Source organism: Muntiacus reevesi, chromosome 3 (genome assembly GCF_963930625.1).
Source record: "Muntiacus reevesi chromosome 3, mMunRee1.1, whole genome shotgun sequence".
NCBI lineage: Eukaryota > Metazoa > Chordata > Mammalia > Artiodactyla > Cervidae > Muntiacus > Muntiacus reevesi.
The window spans coordinates 173,799,186-173,818,182 of record NC_089251.1 but is presented as its reverse complement, the minus strand read 5'-3'; the positions used below and the strand labels follow the sequence as shown (position 1 = coordinate 173,818,182).

Sequence of the window (18,997 nt, the reverse complement as noted above, 5' to 3'; positions counted from 1 at the left end):
AATGTGTCACATGCTAGCCAGCAGCATGTCCTAGGACTATGAGGTCATCAAAGGAACCATATCTGTGGTTTTCAATGTGTCTTTTTGGGTCTCTTATCCCCTAGTTCTAAAGACTAACATAATATAAATGTAAATCATGAATCCAAAGAATCATGAAGAATAAATACAGTAACTCAGGACTCATTGTGATTCAGACCTAACTCGGAGGAGGGAGAGCAGAAAGCCCCCATCATCCATAGTGGGTCCTTTAGTGTCTGTCTCACTGGATACTGTCCTGATTAATAGCATCTGCGTCAAGGGAGAGGTTAGAAGACTATCCATCCAGAGAAACAGGCCAATAGTAGAACCTCACATACTTAGATGGCAAGGAGAGAGACCTGTCTCATTTAGGAAAAAGTTACTATAAAACAAGTTGCTGAGAAAACGTTCTATTAAGTATTGGTTTGTTGAGCCCCTTTCAGAGGGTAAATCACAACCATCACCTTGATATCAGCTGTCCGAATGAAATGGTACTTCTTAAAAGTTGGACTCTAGCGCATTTCTTTGTTCATTTCAGCGACATCTGTGGAGCCCTTGCTATGTGCCAGGCTTTGTGCTAGGTATTCGGATTACACAGGTGAAGGGGGAGACTCTGCCCCCTTAGTGTTTACCCTGGGATGCAGAAGTTAAAACCCCCTCACTCCTGCTCACAGAGATTCACACACACACTTAGTTATCATTTCCTTGGCAAACTGTTTCTTCATAGACGGCTCAAAAGTATGCTCAGCCTTTCCCAGTTGGACGGAGGGCCAACGATACCATATGCTCCCTCCACTCCCAGCACAGTTTCCCAGAAGCTCTAGAATGACTTACAGTACTGGGACTTTGCTGGCGGTCCAGTGATTAAGACTTAAGGCTCCCAATGCAAGAGTCACACGTTCCATCCCTGGTCGGGGAACTAAGATTCCCCCATGCCCCGCGGCATAGCCAAAAACAAACAAACAAAAAAATAGAATGACTGGCCTTTGTTACTGAAAGATGTTGGCGAATGAAGACAGTCTATTCAGCCTTGGAGAGAGTTTCCTGAAGAAAGGCTGTTTACCCCGTGTACTTTGCTAGCTGTCTCTGTGCGAACCCACACCCATGCTCAGTTACACCCTTCATTATTGTACCCGACCACCGTTGGCACCGAAGTTTGCTTGTACTTGATGGTAATCCCTACGTGTGTGACACTCGCCCCTCTTACCCTGACTTTAGCCTGTCCTGTGTTTTCCTGGAGACCTCAGCAAGAAACTCCATCCAAAAGACTGCTTCCATTGGCCTGATAGCGAGTAATTAATTTCAGATAATTCCTACTGTGTACTACTCCAGCCGCTTAGGGTTCAGGGCTTTGATTATCTTTTGTGCAAGGGCCAGGGCTTATACTGAGATGTAAATAGCTCACTGGCCCTAGTCGGGAATGCCCAGGCCATGAAAGCTTCAGAGATCATAAGGTCTTTGTCACCAGACCTCAATGCCTATATTGATGCCTGTCGTGCTTTAAGATTTCATTTGCGTTGATTCATAGGCTCCCCCACCCCCAGAGCTGGCAGTCGATAATTGCATGTTGCTTCACAATAAATCCATATGCACATTCTTGGTTTCCAAGAGTATAAAGTACTAAAGATAGTTACCAGGGGAAGTGAAAAATAGCTTTCTCTTTGCCAGAGGGGAATCTGTTCTCTGCTGTTATTCATTAATAACAAACTTCTGTTGTGAGTGTCAGAGTTTTTAAAAAGAGTTTCTGGTTGAGAACTTAACGGGATCCCTTGTTAAACATCTGAATGTGTGTTTTAAAATTTTTCATTTTATTTTAGTAACTTGTGTTTTCCTTCGCCTCCTGTAGGAGGAAGGTTGTTAGAGTTCTCATTTTAAGCTTTCAGCTTTCTGCGTTGAGGTTCAGTTTGCCTTCTGATTAAGAAAATGTTTAAAGGAATTTGTGCTCTCTGTCTTTCTGGGATTTCAAGTTTTTTACTCAAGGCATACATTTTAGTAAATCATAGTGTTTGTTTTTACAAAATTGGTAGGTAAGAGTTGGTGATATGTGCCTAAAATTCTTGCAGTGAAATCTCTTTTGAAAAAATTTCAAATTGTCATTTATTTGATTATGATGCTATTCAGCTTATTTTTAAAAATGCAATGTATACAGAAATATTAAAGCACCAGCAAGGAAAATAAAGCGCCAGAGCTCTCAGAGTCCATTGCAAGCATCTATTTTGGTCCTGTTTAGTTGTTTCACTTCATACAAACTGTGTCCCGGAAAAAGTTGGAATTATGTTTTTGGATCTGGAGTTCCTTATGAGGATGAAGCAACTCTGGTGAAATGTTTTGTGAAGTGAGTTATTTTGTAAAGCAAGTCATCGTTTCATAATTGATAACTTTTTACATTTGGGGGAATTTAGAGTTGGGAAATATTTGTGCAAGGAGAGCTATGTTATCACTGTGGTGTTATAATAATACCTTACATCCATGTGTGCATCTCCGCGGAGCCTTTCATTCCATTTCTGAATATAGCTTTGCCAGTAACCTGGGGAGCCATGTGGCTGAACTGTGTCCAGATTTCGGGTAACGGAGACACAACATCAAGTGGCCATTTCTTCCTCTTTTTCCAAAGCACTATTTTAAGTGTTTCCTTGATTAAGGACTTTCAAGGTCACAACTAAAATATCCCCATAGTGTTGGCCTGATACAAAATTGTTAAATCTTTTGGGGGCTTTCTAAAATTATAAACCGTAAACTTGGCTCTCACCCCTAGATGCCTTTACTGAGGTTTTTCAGAGTCATTTCACCTGCCTCAATGACAGCCATTGTCTTCCAGCCAGAACATTCAGGTCTGTTGTTATGCATGAAGAGGTAGTTGCTTTAGTCTAGTCTAGAACTTTCTAAAAGATAATGTGCTGAAACCCAGGAGAGCATTTCACAAAGTTAACTTTCTTAGTGGTTCTTAGGGGCAAATGCCTTAATTTCTATTATGGCCAAAGAAAAGGGCCACTTAATACAGAATGCAGTCAGAGAACAGAGGTCATGCTCTTGGGGTCTCTCCATGGGCAGAATGATGCTTCTGCTTGTTCAAGAGGCTTCTATAAATCCAAAGTGCTCTTTTTAGAGTCTAAGACGCTGGGTAGAACTAGATTTTTTAAAAGAGGGCTAGACGATAAAATTCTTAAGTATAACTGATAAAATGAAAATGATTCTTATTTTGAATATGTTTCTTTTACTAGGGTGAACTTCTAGACAAAATCCACAAGTTAAAATTTATCAGAAGTTTTAGTTTTGTTTTTATATTACACAGGTATCAAAAGAAAATAGAAACAAGTGTTAATAGATTTGTTGTTTGGGGAAATCTGATTCCCAGAGAAGACATTTTTTTAATGACAGTACATGATGAGTTTACAGGATTGTCTTCCACCTATAGATAGTACCAATGTTTTTAAGGAATACGACTTTCATGTTTTTGCTACCTTTGAGTAACTGTTTATTGAATGCATAAACTGTGAAGATTCAAACAGATCTTAGTTTTAGAATTGACATTATAGGTCCAGTAAGTGTATCTTTATGAAAACATTTGACCTTCTTTCTACTGTCATTTTGCTCTTAAGTTATGGTGGTTCAGTCAGTAATGAATCTGTCTGCAATGCTAAGACCCTGGTTCAATCCCTGAGTTGTAAAGATCCCCTGGAGAAGGAAATGGCAACCTGCTCCAGTATTTTTGCCTGGGAAATCCCATGGACAGAGGAGCCTGGCAGGCTACAGTCTATGGGGTCACAAGAGTCAGACACGACTTACTGACTAAACCTACCTACCTTGCGATAATAGATTCCAAGTGTAAAAATAACTTACATTTCTAAATGTTTAGTTGTCATTGTTTGCTTTTAATGGTGTTAATATTTTTTCTTTTAGTCTCTTTTCCTAGAGGATTTGGTTTTTCATAACTTAATCTATGGATTTTAGCTTAAAAGGATTCTAACTGGCAGTTAAGTTTTTATTTGTGGCTAGAAAATGGTTCTGCTTGTTGTAACTTTAACGCTTACACTCACTAGGCTTAAATATAGGTCGGTTTGATATCCACTTTGGATCTTTATTTCTTGAACAAAAGAAGAGTTTTACTCGACTTGTTTGACTTCTGATTTGACCAGGAGAAAGAGGAAAAGTTTGATCTAGCCTTAATTTGCCAGAGGGCTTTTGTACCCAGTAGACTTGGGACAGCATGTTTATGGCATGCAGTGTTACACTATGCCCGAAAAACAAAAATTAACACTTTTCTAAATCTTTCTAAATAGCTTTTATTGATTCTCGTCTTTTAATGCATACTTAGAAGTCTTGAGATAACTATTCAGACTTTTTTGGATACCTTCTATAAATTTCCTTTTTATGTGGCTGGGTGGGAAGAAGAAATATTCCTCAATTTTAACAGACGTGATTTTGCAACTGAAATGATAGTACAATAGAGGCATATTAAAATTCTCTTTAGAAGAGTACAAGTAATGATTCTTTAGACCTGTAGTTTATGGTGAGACTGGAGACAAAATCAGTCTGTTGAAATGTAACACAGTCTGTGAGAAACGTGAGCTTTGGTCTCATTGGACGTAAGCTGACCAAGAACCAGAGCTTAGAGGACTTCTTGTCATTTATTCCACACCAGCCTCTGTCCCCAGCCTTCTCCCTGGGAGAAGGGCCAAAGTTTGAGGTATGTGTTTGCTGTGAGCCCTTAAGATCATCATCTTTAAACAGAGATAGGCAGGAAGGAGGCTCTGGCCTGGGGAAGGCCAGGCATTTGCCCAGCGTGGGCAGGCGAGGGGGCTGGTTAAGCTCACAGACGTGAGTCAGACTTTGGGTTCAGATCCCAGCTCTGCCACCTATTAGCTCTGCGTCGGAGGGCAAGTGTTTTCACCTCTCTGTGCCTCCAAACCCGAGCCAAGGTGTTTGGGTGTCTCAAGTATTAAATGGTGCCAAATAAACCCCCAGTGAATGCCAGCCTCTGTTACTTTGTGTGACGATCTTCTGCCTTTCCATTTGCTGGCATTCTTGAAATGCTTGAGTTCCCATAAAAGTTTATTTTTGTACGTGCCATTAAGATGGTAGCAGGGCTTATGCTTTTGCATATGATGGCAGATGGCTAGAGTTTTCAGAACAAGCGTAATGTAAATAATGTGTGTTTACTTGGCTCTGCCTTTACCCAACATACAATCAGTTTCTTTTCTGTTTCAGAAGGCATAAGTGTACGTGGGCTGAGGAACAGGTCTGGTATGATTTCGGTAACATACATGACTTTAGATTCACTGTCTGGGGAAAATGAGTACTTAATTGTTTTGAAATCATCTACGACTATATCGTGATAGTGAGAAGGGCTGATTGAGCATGTGGCTCTGTGCTCATCAGCCTGTTATGTTGGGGGCTGCTCTTACTGCCGGCCCAGAAGTCATTGGGACCTTGGCTCTTTGCATCTGGCAAACTAGGGCTTCCCTGGTGGCTCAGTGATAAAGAATCCGGCTACTAACGCATGAGATGTGGGTTTGATCCTGGGTTGGGAAGATCCATTGGAGAAGGACATGGCGACCCACGCTAGTATTCTTGCCTGGGAAATCCCACGGATGGAGGAGCCGGGTGAGCTGCAGTCCTTGGGGTCACAGAAGAGTTCACGTAGGACTGAGCGACCAAATAACAATGACAACCTGGCAAACTAATGAGGAACCTCTCTATCTTCACTGGTTTGTAGGGTCACAGGGAGCTGAGGGTGCTGCCTGCAGACCCTCCTTAACACATCAGAGACCACATGGATAAAAACAAATAATGACAAAGTCTCCAGACACAACGTAGTCTGGGGATTATGTAACCTCTTGTTAGCATTTTAAAAATTTGAGTTTGGAGGCACGCTCTGGTCTGTTTCTTCTTTTCTTTTTTAAGATTTTCCTCTCACCCTCAGCTTCATCTTATTTACTTTTTTTTTAACTTAAAAAAATGTTGGCCGCACCATGCAGCTTGTGAGATCTTAGTTCCCTGATCAAGGAATGAACCTGGGCCCTTGGCAGTGAGAGCACAGAGTTGTAACCACTGGACTGCCAGTGGAATTCCTTGTTACTTCTTTTATTAAGTCAAGCCATGTGAATGGAAATATTAGCTTTTGACCTGTAAAAATGGCAGTTTCATCTGTCTAACCTAGTGCATAAATACCAGACAAGACCTACAACATTTTCCCTGCTAGCCGATTATATCTAAATACAGATGCTTATGATATAATATGGGTTAAAGATTGGTATTTAGATTTGCAATGCCAATTTCTTATTTTGCTTTTGGGATGAACCTCAAGGAGATTGGGGTAAGAGGATTTTCATTACTTGTTTGATCATATTGTTTCATTCCATGTTAATTCCTCATTAAATCTTCTGCTCTGATGCCAAACCTTATGATAATGGGTGGGTTGGTGAGAGACCCAAATGCTATCATGGTTCCTGACTCAGATCCAGACCGAGGGTCACTTCCAGTGTAAGCCAACTTACTGAAGTCACAGGCTGCCCATCACTTGTTCAGAGTTCATTTGAACTATAAGTCACGACAGTTCCCCATTATATCAAAGCTCTTAGAATACACTCAGTCACCAAGGGGATTCATTTGGAAAGCAGTACTTTAACACAACCAAATTCTAATTCAAGTCCCAATCACAAAGTGATTTCTATAGAAATATCCCTTTATTCTCTTCTCTGTCCCTGTTTCTCTTTGTACGACACTTTCTGTCATACCTTGTTGACTGTATAATTCTAATAGCAGTGCATAATTAGTTCCTGCAAGGACACTTCTTACCCTGTGCTTTTGACCCAGATGAAAGAATGTAGATGAAAGAATGCCATCTTGAACATTCTTTCACTCATTCATTGTGCGAACATTATTGAATACCTAGGACAGGCCAGTCCCTATCCACAGGGGTTTATATTTGAGAAGAGGAGACAGAGAAGCGGACAGCATGAGTGAGGGCTTAATTGGAATATTTCTACTGAGTGGGTGATGTGCACACAGAAGGTCCATTAAGCCTCAGTGAGGGGAGTGTGGAAAGCCCGGAAAAGATGATTGACATCGAGCAGTAGATCACCAGGAGAAGGAAGAGAACTGTGTCCAGTGGAGGGAGCAGCTAGGCCAGTGGGCTTAGGTGAGTGAGTGAAAGTCACTCAGTCGTGTCCGACTCTTTGCGACCCCCTGGACTGTAGCCTGCCAAGCTCCTCTGTCCGTGGAATTCTCTAGGCCAGAATACTGGAGTGGTTAGCCGTTCCCTTCTCCAGCCGATCTTCCCAACCCAGGGATCGAACCGGGGTCTCCTGCATTGCAGGCCAATTCTTTACCAGCTGAGCTACCAGGGAAGCCCTGGGCTTAGGTGAATAGGTGGGTAAATCTTCCCACTTGGGTCATATCAGAAAATGGATTTAAATCATTTGATTTGATTATTTAGTTGCTAAGTCTGTCCAACTCTTTTGCAACCTTGCAGGTTGTAGCCTGCCAAGCTTGTCTTTCCATGGGATTTCCCAGGCAAGAATACTGAAAATGGTTGCTATTTCCTTCTCCAGGGGGTCTTCCCAACCCCGGGATCAAACCCTCATCTCCTGCATTAGCATTGTCTCTTTACCACTGAGACACCTTTAAAATAATATAGATTTTTCTCACTATCAATATTGTTACTTCCATGGTATGGATTCTATTCTTTGCTCATTCTTATTAATATTTACAAATTGGTTCTCTGGTAGGTTGTTTGGTCCTCATTTCCTTATGACTGCAATTTTTTTAAATTGAAGTATAGTTAATTTACAACACTGTAAGTTTTAGGTGTACAACAAAGTGATTGAGTTTCACACACACACGCAGGTATTCTTCTTCAGATTCTTTTCCATTATAGATTGTTATAAGATCTTGAATATAGTTACCAGTGCTACACAGTAGGTCCTTATAGTTTATCTGCTTTATACATAGAAATGTGCATATGTCAATCTCAAATTCTTAATTTATTTCCTCACCTCTTTCCCCTTTGGTAACAATAGGTTTGTTTTCTATGTTTATGAGTCTATTTCTGTTTTATAAATAAGTTCATTTGTGTTTTTTTTTAGATTCTACATATAAGTGATATATGATATTTGTCTTTTTTTCTGATTTACTTCACTCAGTATGATAATCTCTGCATCCATCTGTGTTGCTGCAAATGGCATTATTTCATTCTTTTTTATGACTGTGTAGTATTCCATATTGTGTGTGTTTGTGTGTGTGTGTGTGTGTGTACATACGTACATACATATATGCCACATCTTTATCTGTTCCTCTGTTGATGGATATTTAGGTTGCTTTCCTGTATGATTGCAGTTTTAAAATTCATATCATGTTTTTCGTCTTGTCTTTGAGGCCTCATTTAATTGAATTCTTATTCTTCTTAAACTATTTATAAAGAGAAGCAACTGTTGAGGATTTCTTCCTATTCCTTGAGTTTGGTTTTCTTCTGATAGAGAGATGGGGATCAAAGATAAAATCGCTGTGTTTGTCCATGCCTTTTCTGTCTCTCTCTTTCCCCTTCTTGTTACAGTTTGTGTAGTTTCATGCATTTCTTTTCATTTTGATCATGCTTGGGTAGTTCAGGTCACGTTTTCTATTTGTTCTGATATAATGAGTATCACCTTTTGACCCATTTGCCATACTGTCAGACGATGCAGGGTTTTCCTTTATTTTTTTTGTGATCCATTCATGTTTGTTGTTGCTCTGTGTATGCATGCTAAGTGGCTCAGTCATTTTTGACTCTTTGCAACACTATGGACTGTAGCCCACCGTGGGTGGGATTCTCCAGGCAAGAGTATTGGAGTGGATTGCCATTTCCTTCTCCAGGGAATCTTCCTGACCCAGGGATCAAACACTCATCTCCTGTATCTTCTCATTGGCAGGCTGGTTCTTTACCACCAGTGCCACCTGGGAAGCCCCTGTTGTCGCTGTAGCCTAATGTAAGAGCCCGTGGAGGGGGCAGACCAAACTGAGGTGGAGTGTGGTCTTCACTGGGATACCTGGGCTCAGACTTCTCTCTACTAAGAGTTTGCTAAATGTGCTGCATCACTGTTCACGTTGCCTGCTTAAGGTTGGGGGAATGGGTCTGCCAGAGCCAGCCTGCTTTTAATTCATTCCTCCCATTCCTGGTGAATTTCTAGAGGCTTCATTCCTGTCAAGACAAGCTTTACACTTGACTTTCCATCTTTTCCTTCATTCCTCTCCTGAAGCAGTTTCTGCTGCTCCTAGAGCAGAAGGTAGAGGAGGCCACATACTTTACTTCCTTTCCTGTATCTTCAGAAATTTGTTTCTTAGCTGGATCATGGAGCTCTGAAGCTTAATATACTAGGCTATATATCCCTGGATGCTCTTGGTGAAGTATTTTTGTCAGTTTTCAGAAATTGTGTTTTTTAGGGCGCTGTTGCTCATTTTGTTACTTGTTGTGGGAAGGATATTCTGTGATTTAACTTTCAGCAGTCATCATGACCTGATTGTTTTGCCAGTTAGATGACCACAAACAACCTTTTAGCTCTAACTGATTCATTTCCTAAGGATTCAGCCAAGATTTCTTCTTGCTGGAAGTAAATTTGCTTATTGTTTATTCAACAAACATAAGGAGAAGTATGTTAAGGTCATAGATCATGACTCTGGGAGGCACTGTTGGCCCACCTGCCTCCATCTTCAACAGATGCCCATGCCTATTGGTGGCCTTAGTTTGGGTCAGAGGAAAGAACTTGGTGTCCTCACCTTCCCTCCGTTGCCATGCAGGCTCCATCAGTTCTCCGTATTTTTACACCGTCATGTGCCTAGTCAAGGTTGTTTAGCAGCCCTCTCCAAGAAGGCATCATGCCTGATCTATGAATCAGTCCATCTAAGATGCCATAAAAGCAATGTGACTTTGCAAACACCACCCAATCCCTTGGGAGTCTTACTGCTTCTGGGATGAAAACTTCCATCAGCTCCAGAAACTAGAGCCTCAAACGCCTATGTAATTGCCCTAGTTGGCAGTCTTGGTCTGAATCATCCTTTTTCCATGGCATGGGCTGTGTGAGAATGGAAGGCACTTGGGAATGAGTGGGTTTGGTGTTTGGCTTTAGCCTTTAGTGTGCCTGACACCATGGATGTGTTTTGGGTAACACTCCCCCACTCTTTACAGAGAGACCCATAGAACTGTTGCCTACTTTCCCGTAACTTTTTCATCTCAACTTCCCTGTTTTGTACGACCAGCAGGGGTCTCTGACCTGTGGGCAGGTGACAAAGTCTCAAGCAGTCAGGTCTTCCAAAGATTTACAGAATGAAGGGGAAGTTGGTTCCTTTTCCTTCACTTAACATCTCTCTTCCTCTAACTGCTTTCATGAGAAGGAAAGGCATTTTCTCTGCTCCATGGAAACTTGCAGAATCATGATGGGTGAGTTTACTTGTTACTGAAATCTCCCTAGACTTGGCTGTAAGATTCCCGAGGTCTTATATTTTCTTCCTTCCTTACAGTGAAAGTAGCAACATTATTTGGGGGTAATTAAAAGCAATTTAGAGTTTGTGAGTTTTAAACAAAAGAAGAGAGTTTATTGGGGATCGTAGTATCCCTTTGTTGTTCCTTTGGCTTTATAATTCGTTTTTCAATACTTTCTTTCAATGAATTAAGTGCTGACAGGCCTTTGCCTCTAGGGGATGGTAACATCACCTCAAATTCTCACATACTTTTTACAAACACAAGTATCATGTAATTATCTTCTCCTCTGCCTCCTTCTCCTCCGCCTTCAAATCTGGCGACAACTAGTTAATTTTGAAACTGCCGGAGAGATTATTTCAGTGTTACACTGCACCTCTGGGAGAAGAATGGAATTTCATCTTTTTTTTCCATATGCTGACAAAAATCTCTTCATTTCAGAGGACAATGATGTCACCAGCTAATGAGCAAAATATTTCTTGCTAAACAGATGAGTCCTCCCCGACTCCTTTGTGAAATAAGGGGGGAAAAAAAACAAGCCCACAATGTGTTTCATATTTTATATAGTTACTCTGACAACTCATAAACACTTTTGAAAGTAATTCTAACTTCTTCAAAGAGTGAAACGAATTTTCTATAAACATAAAGAATAGCACATTAACTGGATGGCTGTGACCGGAAGGCCCCCGCCATGGCCAGACGATGATGATTGGTGGTGCTGATATGAAAGTCCCAGCCAGAGCCAATATACAGCCCCTAAGGTAGGGAGTGACCTCAAATGCATCACTCCTTGGACCAGTGGAGGGAGATCAGGCACGTTGGAGGGATTATGAAATCAAGCTTGGAGAAGGAGAGCCGTGAAGCTGTTGTTGATCCGTGTCACATGCTGTTTATAAAGGGAGCGGCATCAGCTGAGCTCTTCTTTGACTGTCCAGAGAGGCAGGCGTGTGAGGTCAGTGGGAGCCATGTAAAGAGCGAACTTTTAGGCTCAACAGGAACTTGGGAATGCCCCCAAAGCCAGGACAAGTGCCTGTCCCCTCACTGAAGCTTGTCTCAGTTTCCCCAACCAGAGATGAGTTCACCCATTTCTGAACCCCTGTATCTCTTGGTTCCTCTTGCCCATTTATCAAAGTTGACTTATAGTAATCATATGTCTGAATGTCTCTTGGGACCTTCCTACCCCCAGACTTTTAGATTATAACCTTTGTAAGTCCAGGTCAAGCCAGCTTACTCATGTACTTTTGATTCTTTTCCCTGCCTAATGATTTGAATCAGTACATCCATCCATTGATTTCAATAAGGAAATATCTATTATAGATGGAAAAGGATATCATGATGTTCAGTGTTGGCAGTTGCGTGCAGAAATAGGTATTCTTTTTATACCACTTGTGAGAATTTAAAATAATGTTCCTTATGAGCAAATTAATGTATCAAAAGCCTTAGTGATATGTCCATTCTTTACCCATCAATTCAACAATCTAATCACTTATTCTAAAAAAAGGATGTACTAGGCACATTAGAAATTTTATGACACAGTGTTCATCAGAGTATTTTTTATAATGCTGAAAAATTAGAAACGTGCAAATGTTCCATGATTGAGGGCATCATTTAAGTAAATTATAGTAGATGTCCGTGACTGAATACCATTGAATCATTAATGCATTGTTATATTTTATCTGCTAAATATTTGTTGATGTCGGCAGATGTTCAAAACATTAATTTTTAGAAATAGGTTATAAAACAGTTTGAGCAGTGTACATGGAGAACCCCAGGGTTTCTCCAAAGGAAACCTTGAGAGCAGCAATGCCCTCTAAGAGGGTCACAACTATAAGTGGGCATTTTGTTTCTGTTTGCACCTGTGTTCATGTGAGGGAGGCTTTGGGGACCTTGATAGTGACTGTGACTGTGGGGGCTGGAGCAGCTAAAGATCACAAGGTCATTCTTTTTGTTTGTTTATTTAAAAAAAAAGTAATAGAGGTGTATTGTGTGTGTGTGTGTGCACATGGGCACACACACGAAAAAATGAGCCAAAATGTAACTGATGTTTCTGATTAGGAAAATATAAGCATTTTCTTTTCTCCTGTACCTATATTTTCCAAAATTTCTAGTGAAAAATAGATCATGTGTTAGAGATAAACAATAAATGTTACTGAAATACAGACAGAGACATGGAAATGACAATGCTCTTTGTCTTCTTGAAGTTTAGTGAAGGGCTAATAATAGTGCGATAACATACTGAGGTCAGTCCCAAGGTACTCTGGTGGGCTGCTGGGCAACCACCCGGCATAAGGAAGATGAGGAAGAAGCCAGGAAGGCTTTCCAGAGGAGGTGACGTATGAACTAAATCTTGAAGGATGAGTAAGAGCTAGGGAAGTAGATGGGGCAGGCAGAGATTATCCCAGAAAGGAACCCATAAGTGCAAAGGTATGCAGGCACATGAGAGATGGGGTGTCTGAGGTGCTGTGAGGAAGTCAGAGGATGAGAAGCAGGTGCTGTGAGTAGCTGTTCCCACATAGTATCCACATAGCTGAGCACAGATACACAGAAGTTGGAGATGAGAGCTCTGACCATGCAGTCCTACATTCACAATATGGCCTTTGAACTTTGCTCTGGAGACCTAAAGAGTATGCACTTAAGTTGGATGCTCAAATCTGTCCTCTGCAAATCTGCACATCTCTTGTGTGCTGGGTAAGTTCAAGTCCACTACCCAGTGAACAAGACCAGTGATGCGCCTCCTTCGTGAAGTGGATCTGCCCTGTTTCCATCTTGCCTCCACCAAGAAACTTCCCAAGGGTGGCCTAATTTTTCAAATATCCTGAGATTTCCTCTTATACAGAGCAAGGGCTGGGAGCTACGGGGCTGGAGAGTCTCATCTACTTCAAACTGTGCATGGATTATTTGCCAAAGGCCCACCATGGGCACCCTGCATACGTGGCTTTCCACATGAAGTGTCTCCATAAATATCTGACTCCTCCTGTCACCATTAAGAAGGCTGAGTAAGGAGTAGGAGGCCACTGGGGGGACAAATGGGAGATAGAGCCTATCTTTCACCTGCTTCCCAGAACCTGGCTCATCAATGCCTGGCTCCCGCGGTCTTACACTACAGAGGCTTTGCAACCTAACAGGCTCCCCTCCCAGTCACAGTCTCCCTTCATCTTCTCAAGAACCCTAGGAGGCTTGCCACTGCCTATTTTATAAATGAAAGTTCAAAGTGGCTTAAAGGGGACCTCAACCTGTGTCTACGGAACCCCGTGTTCTGGCTCTGAGTGCCGCTCAGAATCTGTGCATCTCAAAACCTGTTCAGACTCAGCCTCAAACGTTGGTCATCATCACTTGCTTTCATGTGTTTTCCTTGCCTTTGCTATCTACACAGGCACCTAAAACAGCAGTTTGTAAGAATTAAAATAGGTGCTTGAATTCCCATCAGCAGTAGAGAGATTGCAGATGTAATAAGCACTTATTACCGAGCTCCAGTGGCCAATTGTACGCAGTTATGTACACTATTTGTAAAAACAACACTTTAAGACAAATGTTATTAGACCAAATATACGTGGAGGAACACCAAGATCCATAGAAATAGAGGGATTTGCTGGAGGACTTGGAAATTAATCCCAGGCTGTTCTAGCTCTAACATCGAGGAGTATTTCCCCACCATCTTTGGGGCGTACACATTTTCTTAGTTTTAATGAAGTAACAAAGAAATTCAAGTGAGATGTCTACTGACAGCCTTAAGGAATTCTAAGCATGATGATGCATGCAGTGCAGTTGTCAGTCCTGGGTGAAGAAAGCCCAGGTATAGTTAGGGTGGTGCAGGAGCGAAGCCATGAAGCATCCCCATTGTCCTCTGTCATTTACCATCTGGGAGACCAGGTCATGCATGCAGATCCTTAGCCCAGAGCCGGGGAGTTGTGAGCATTTGATAAATCCAGGTGCTTGAAGTCTGACATTGGGAAAGCACCTGTCACCATTTGTGGTACACGTGGGGCTTCTCAGATGGCAGTGAGAAGGGGGCATGTGTGAAACCAGAGAGGGCATCAGGGAAACGGCTTTGTGAAATGGGGAAGAAGCAGCCTAGGGAAGAAAGTTCCATAAATGATGGGAGGAGATGCTTTGGGGGGCAGAAAAATTGGGGGAAGGGAGTTTCATGAAGGGTACACGTGTGTGCTAAGTCGCTTCAGTCGTGTCTGACTCTTTGTGACTCCATGGACTGTAGCCCGCCAGGCTCCTCTGTCCATGGCATTCTCCAGGCAAGAATACTGGAGTGGGTTGCCATACCCTCCTCCAGGGGATCTTCCTCACCCAGGGATCGAACCCGAGTCTCTTATGTCTCCTGCATTGGCAGACGGGTTCTTTACCACTAACGCCAGCTGGGAAGTCCTCATGCAGAGTGAGAGATGCCCCAGGCACCCAAGGAAGAACAGGAAAGATGCCCAGGAAAAGGAGCTCTGATGGTCAGCGGTACCCCCTGGGATCTCTGCCATGTGATGACCCAAAAAGAGTAGGGGGGGGGCTTGCATGGTGTAAATAAAGATCCTCACGGTGGGAGAGGCACCTAGGAGTGAGCAGTTCAGACTGCAGTGGGAATACATGACTTCCCCAACTGAGTGAATTTAGCCCTGAAAATACAGACATGGCTTGCAACCCATGTCTTGGATTCTTCATAGGGGTTTTCAGTCCTGCCTTTTGAAATGATGTTCTGTTTAAGTAGCAGCGTGTGATGTCGCTCCCTAGACAGCCCTGAGAAAATTAAATGGCCATCTTGTGCCAGAGTCCCCATGCTCAAATTTTAGAATCCAAGAGAACTCAGCTGCTCCGAAACCACTGGTCATTGAAACAGTTAGGTAAGACAGTTTTAGAAGCATCAATGAAGGAGAAACGTCCTACATTTACTCTAGTGGCTAAAACGGAAAGAATAAAAAGCAGGGAGAGACACAGAAAGTGACAACTTTAGGAGAAAACCACAATCATAAGTTTTAATTCGGGAGTTTCAAAAATAGCCCTGGGAAGGTGTCTATTTTCAATCCTGACGACTCCCTTCAGGGGGTGTTGAGAAGACTTATCTGCAAAAGAGACCTTTTTTCAGTTCAGTCACTTGTGAGGGTGAGTCCTTGTCCCGGACTTGCTCAGATTCTCGCGTTCTTTTTTTTTTTTTCTTTCTCTGGAATTCCATAGACAGTAATTAAGGAACTGGAGGCCAGCAGGAGGTCAGGGAGCCTTCGTCAGTGAAAACAGGGATTGTTTGCCACGTACAACACTCCCTTTTTTCCTTGTGGTGAATAGGAGATTTGCTTAGAGCTGATGACTTATGCCTTTCTTACAAGTTATGCAGTGAGCGAGGAACTGGGAGATCAGTCAGCAGGCAGCAAGCGGCTAATTGAAACCAGTGTCTTCACTTTCTTCGTCGCATCGTAAGCTGTCTCGGCGGAGCCTGCCCGATCATGTAACTCCCAGGGAGCATGGTCCGGGAGAGCCTCACCATCACTTTGCGATTACGGAGGGGTCGAGCGGGAGTGAAGGCGCGCTCCGAGTCGGGAGGGGGTGGGGGTCCCGGACACGCTCAGCATCACCCCCGAGGCCTGCTCAATGCCGAAGCCGGTAAGTTCTCTGGACTCATTTCATGCCGGGGAGTGGGGGGACTGTGCTTCTGTCACTTCAAGTAAAAGCTTTTTTCATCATTCCTGACTGTGATGCTTCCCCCTTTCCTGTTGAAGTTCCTCTTGATTCTTCCTTCTAGTCCCTTACTTATTTCCATACCTTGTAACCCAGCGCATTCTTTCCTAGCTTGCTCATTCGACTAAGGCATAGCTTTTGGTAGGAGAGGAGTAATTATTATTGAGAATAAAGCGGGATAGGAAGGGTTGGGTGTACATGGGTTGGGAGCTTAGTTGCCACTTGCGGAGGTTTTTCACGCAAAAGACTTACTTGGCTTTGGGCAGTGTTGCACACGGCTTTTCTCCTAAAGAGGATCGGTTTCCTTCTCCTAACATGAAGGCTTAGTACCATTGACATCGTGTGACTTTCACAGGCGAATACCTTGCCAATTTCAAAATACTTTTCAGAAGTGCATAAATGTAGTGTTCCCTGCGTGGCTCCGGGGGAGATACGTGGACTTAGTCGGGACATGTTTGGAGCTGGGGAAGCAAGCTGAGTGAGTGTGTTTCTGCAGAAGGCGCAGTTGTAATCCTGTGCTCAGCAAGGTCTCCGGCAGTCCCCCAAAGGGTTCTAGTTGCTCCTTGCAAGTTCAGATTAGTCTTTATTACAAGACGTTACTGCTTTGCCTGCAGGACTCTGCCACGCAGCTTTTGGAAAGCATTTGTTCTAGTGCATCACCGTTTGCAAGAACTGTTTGTTACAAGGTCAGGGGCAAGTGAAGCATCTGTTACGACCGGCAGTGACAGGCTTCAGTTTGATCAGTAAGGCCATGCTTTCAGTTTGCTCCAGCATGCATTTCTGTATCTACAGATGCTGTTGATTGTGTCCCCTTTTTTTCTGATTATCCTTAATGTAGCTGTGTTATAAAAAGTTCTCCGCGCTGGCTCCATGTCTTTCCCATTAGAACATTGCAGATGTGTCAAGGACGCACATATTCCAAAAGAAGCTGAGAAAGGGAGGCTCCACCCTCCGTTGCAAGCCAAACGGGCCCCATAGTCTCCTCATTCAGCACCCTGGCGGGAGAATGGTGTACTCTCTCTTTAAAGCAGCTATAGTTTTGTGCCTTGGCTTGGTCAATTTGTTATGGTTTAAAACTGTGGAGCCAGCTGTCTGCAATCTGATGTAATGTTGCCATGGAAACCAGAAATGAAACACTTAGGCATTCACCACAGAATTACTACATATAGCATTAGCCAAAGTAATTAAAAGTTGAGCCATATGGGCTTTCTGGTGGAAAAATCTGCAAGAGGGAGGCTGGAAATCAAATGTTTCTATTTACAATATTGTAAATCCACTTTCCCACATCCTTTGGTGGGATAAATCTATTGCCTTTTCTACTAAAGGTTTAGAGGTGAAGGGTTGTATACAGATGATTGCGTTTCCACCTTCTAATTTAGAATCTGGTCAAATTAAAATTTATTTTAGTACTCTGACCTGGGCCAAGACAGGGAGGGTGGGCGATACTATCTTGTGTTTGAATGTGTATAAACATATACTGATATTTTTTTCCCTCTAGTTTATTTAAAACCTGGTTTTATAATAGCTCTGACTCTATTTCTTGAAATCAGTCATTCATTTTATATTGAATGCTGATTTCCTTCATCTTCTACAAAGTTCCTCTAAGTATGAGGATTTCCTTTATATATACATACCTATTTCTTAATTTTAAAAAACTTAAAAGAGATTTTCACACCTCCATCTCACACGTACATTTCTGGGGGTGTATTTTCTGAATAAAAAGACAAGTCTCTTTTTTCCAACACTTGGGAAGTGGCACATGCATATTTAAAAGGAGAAACATGAAATGAGGAATTTAAGCTTTACTGCCTAGTTTAAAAGAAAAATGCATGCCGTTTACAGAGTCTTTATGTTGAAACAGCTGGAGAGGATTTTTTTAAGGCAAATATTTCACAACTCTTCTTCCTCTGGACTCAGGAGGAAGTGAGAAGTCAACACCTCTCTCAATAAAAAGCATCCTTGGGATATACTGTTCACTGCCAGTTACTTCTGGGCTCACTAAGAGGAGATTTTCTATTTTTAAAATGATAATAATAAGATATACATATATTTCTTGAATGACTGATTTTATCCTACATTTCTCTTCATATAAATAGTGCTGCATCATCTGTCTTGTCGAGTATCCCCAAACATGCTACTGCAAAGAAAGTTATTGGTTGCCATGATTTGTGATTTGTCAGTGGCAAATGCCTCCAAACTTTTAATTTTTTTTCAAGAAAAATAAAAATAACAATTCAAAATTCTGAAGAGTTCTTTCTCAAAAAATAGATGGAACATGTGAAAGTAATGAAATAAGTACCTGGAATATGTTCTTTTTCACCCCAGTGAATTTGAGAAGAGGAAAGTAGGACTAGTGGGGTTGGGGAGGTGTCATTGCCTTTAAATCTGTTGTCCTGGTTTAACTATTTTGATTTCTTCCTGAAAAGTTCCTTCCGATGGGATGTTTCCTACAAGTGATTTGTGTCTTTATGACTCAAGATTTTTGTATTATCCCTTTCCAGATCCCCTTTCTCTGGTTACTCCCCTTCCCACCCCTACACACCACCACCAGCAACCCCATTGAGTATGAGTGATATTCATTCTCTGATGTAACTTCCTGAATCTTGCTTATGAACAACCTGTGCTTATTTCGGGGCTTCCCAGGTGGTGCTGGTGGTAAAGAACCTCCCTGCCAATGCAGGCGATGTAAGAGATGTTGGTTCGATCCCTGGGTTGGGAAGATCCCCTGGAGGAGGGCATGGCAATCTACTCCAGTATTCTTGACTGGAGAATCCCTTGGACAGGGGAGCCTGGCAGGCTACAGTCCATATCCCTTGGACATAGGAGCCTGGCGGACTATAGTCCATAGGGTTGCAAAGA

At 42.3% G+C, this 18,997-nt stretch overlaps 1 protein-coding gene across 3 annotated transcripts in view; it reads left to right on the top strand.

Moving 5' to 3' along the window:
* Positions 1 to 18,997, top strand: part of SASH1 (SAM and SH3 domain containing 1) — a 185,687-nt gene that overhangs the window by 127,491 nt on the left and 39,199 nt on the right. The window contains exon 1 of one of the 3 annotated variants that reach the window (XM_065931179.1): positions 15,647 to 16,063. The exons of the other annotated variants lie outside the window; for them this stretch is intronic. Within the exon in view, the coding sequence (XP_065787251.1) occupies positions 16,052 to 16,063 (12 nt within the window). The 5' untranslated portion in view covers positions 15,647 to 16,051. Of the gene's footprint in view, positions 1 to 15,646; positions 16,064 to 18,997 lie in introns of those variants that run through there. 3 annotated transcript variants of the gene reach the window in all.